Below are 1,174 nucleotides of genomic sequence, written 5' to 3'. Positions count from 1 at the left end.
GGAAAGAAGTCACAGATAAGTTCAGCCAACCGAGGCCACCCCAGAACCCATGCGAGGCACGTCGCGTCTCTCCCAATGAAAAACAGCCACATGCTCCTCTCGAGTGAGTCTGTTGTTTTATTTGTTTGTTTGTTTTTGTCTCCACTCCCCTCAGCGATCCTGTAGGCTTAATTGATCTGCCTTTTTCGTTCCTTCTTTTTATCTTGTGTTGCTGTCTCGCGGCCTCTGCCGCCTTTGTCCTTCTCAATGGTATTACACTTCTTCTCATTTAACCGAAGGCAACCACCAACACCGCCCCACGCCGCGCCCGGCACGCTCGCCCGTGCGCCTACACCAGGCCCATCTTGTTGGCCGTCTCGAGGGCGTCGTACGAGGCGGAGAGGCGGATGTACGCCTTCTTGAGGCCGTCGGGGCGGATGAGGGTGTTCACCTTCACCGCCTTCACCTGGTAGAGCTTGCGCATGGCCTTCTTGATCTCCGTCTTGTTCGCGTGCGAGTCCACGATGAAGGTCAGCGTGTTGTTCTCTTCAATCTTCTTCATGGCCTTGTCGGTGGTCAGCGGGTAGCGGATCACGCGGAACGCGTCCCACTTGTTGGGGATCGCGCTCAGGTTGTTGCTCGGCTTGACGGTCGCCGGCTTGCGGTACGTGTGCGGGCGACGGAACTGCGGGCGGGTGTACGCCTTGCGCTTGGCCACCTTCACCACCTTCGCCGCGGCGGTCGGTGCGCTCTTCTTGACGGCCTTCTTGGGCGCAGCAACCTTCTGAGCGGCAGACTTGGCAGGCATCGTCGTCGTCGTCGTCGTTTGAAAGAGAAGCCTTTGCGTTTGTGTTTGACGTGTACCCAATTACACAGCCATTGTGCGTAAGTGGCGAGAAAACCAGGGAAAAAAGGGGGGAAGGAAAGAAGTCACAGATAAGTTCAGCCAACCGAGGCCACCCCAGAACCCATGCGAGGCACGTCGCGTCTCTCCCAATGAAAAACAGCCACATGCTCCTCTCGAGTGAGTCTGTTGTTTTATTTGTTTGTTTGTTTTTGTCTCCACTCCCCTCAGCGATCCTGTAGGCTTAATTGATCTGCCTTTTTCGTTCCTTCTTTTTATCTTGTGTTGCTGTCTCGCGGCCTCTGCCGCCTTTGTCCTTCTCAATGGTATTACACTTCTTCTCATTTAACC

General features: G+C 55.0%; 1 protein-coding gene across 1 annotated transcript, besides 2 other annotated features; it reads right to left on the bottom strand.

The window, feature by feature from the left end:
• Positions 1-107: 107 nt before the first annotated feature.
• Positions 108-135: a sequence feature (A-rich).
• Positions 136-328: 193 nt separating this feature from the next.
• On the bottom strand, positions 329-787 carry Tco025E_02267 (60S ribosomal protein L23a; the record flags this gene model as incomplete). Its single annotated transcript, XM_029369196.1, has 1 exon — positions 329-787. The coding sequence occupies one exon, from the start codon at positions 785-787 to the stop codon at positions 329-331; it is 459 nt and encodes a 152-aa protein (XP_029230724.1).
• A 220-nt stretch (positions 788-1,007) lies between these two features.
• Positions 1,008-1,035: a sequence feature (A-rich).
• Positions 1,036-1,174: the final 139 nt, after the last annotated feature.

Source organism: Trypanosoma conorhini (genome assembly GCF_003719485.1).
Source record: "Trypanosoma conorhini strain 025E chromosome Unknown Tco_14.4_contig_00087, whole genome shotgun sequence".
In the NCBI taxonomy this organism is placed as follows: domain Eukaryota; phylum Euglenozoa; class Kinetoplastea; order Trypanosomatida; family Trypanosomatidae; genus Trypanosoma; species Trypanosoma conorhini.
This window is presented reverse-complemented; position numbering and strand designations above follow the sequence as displayed.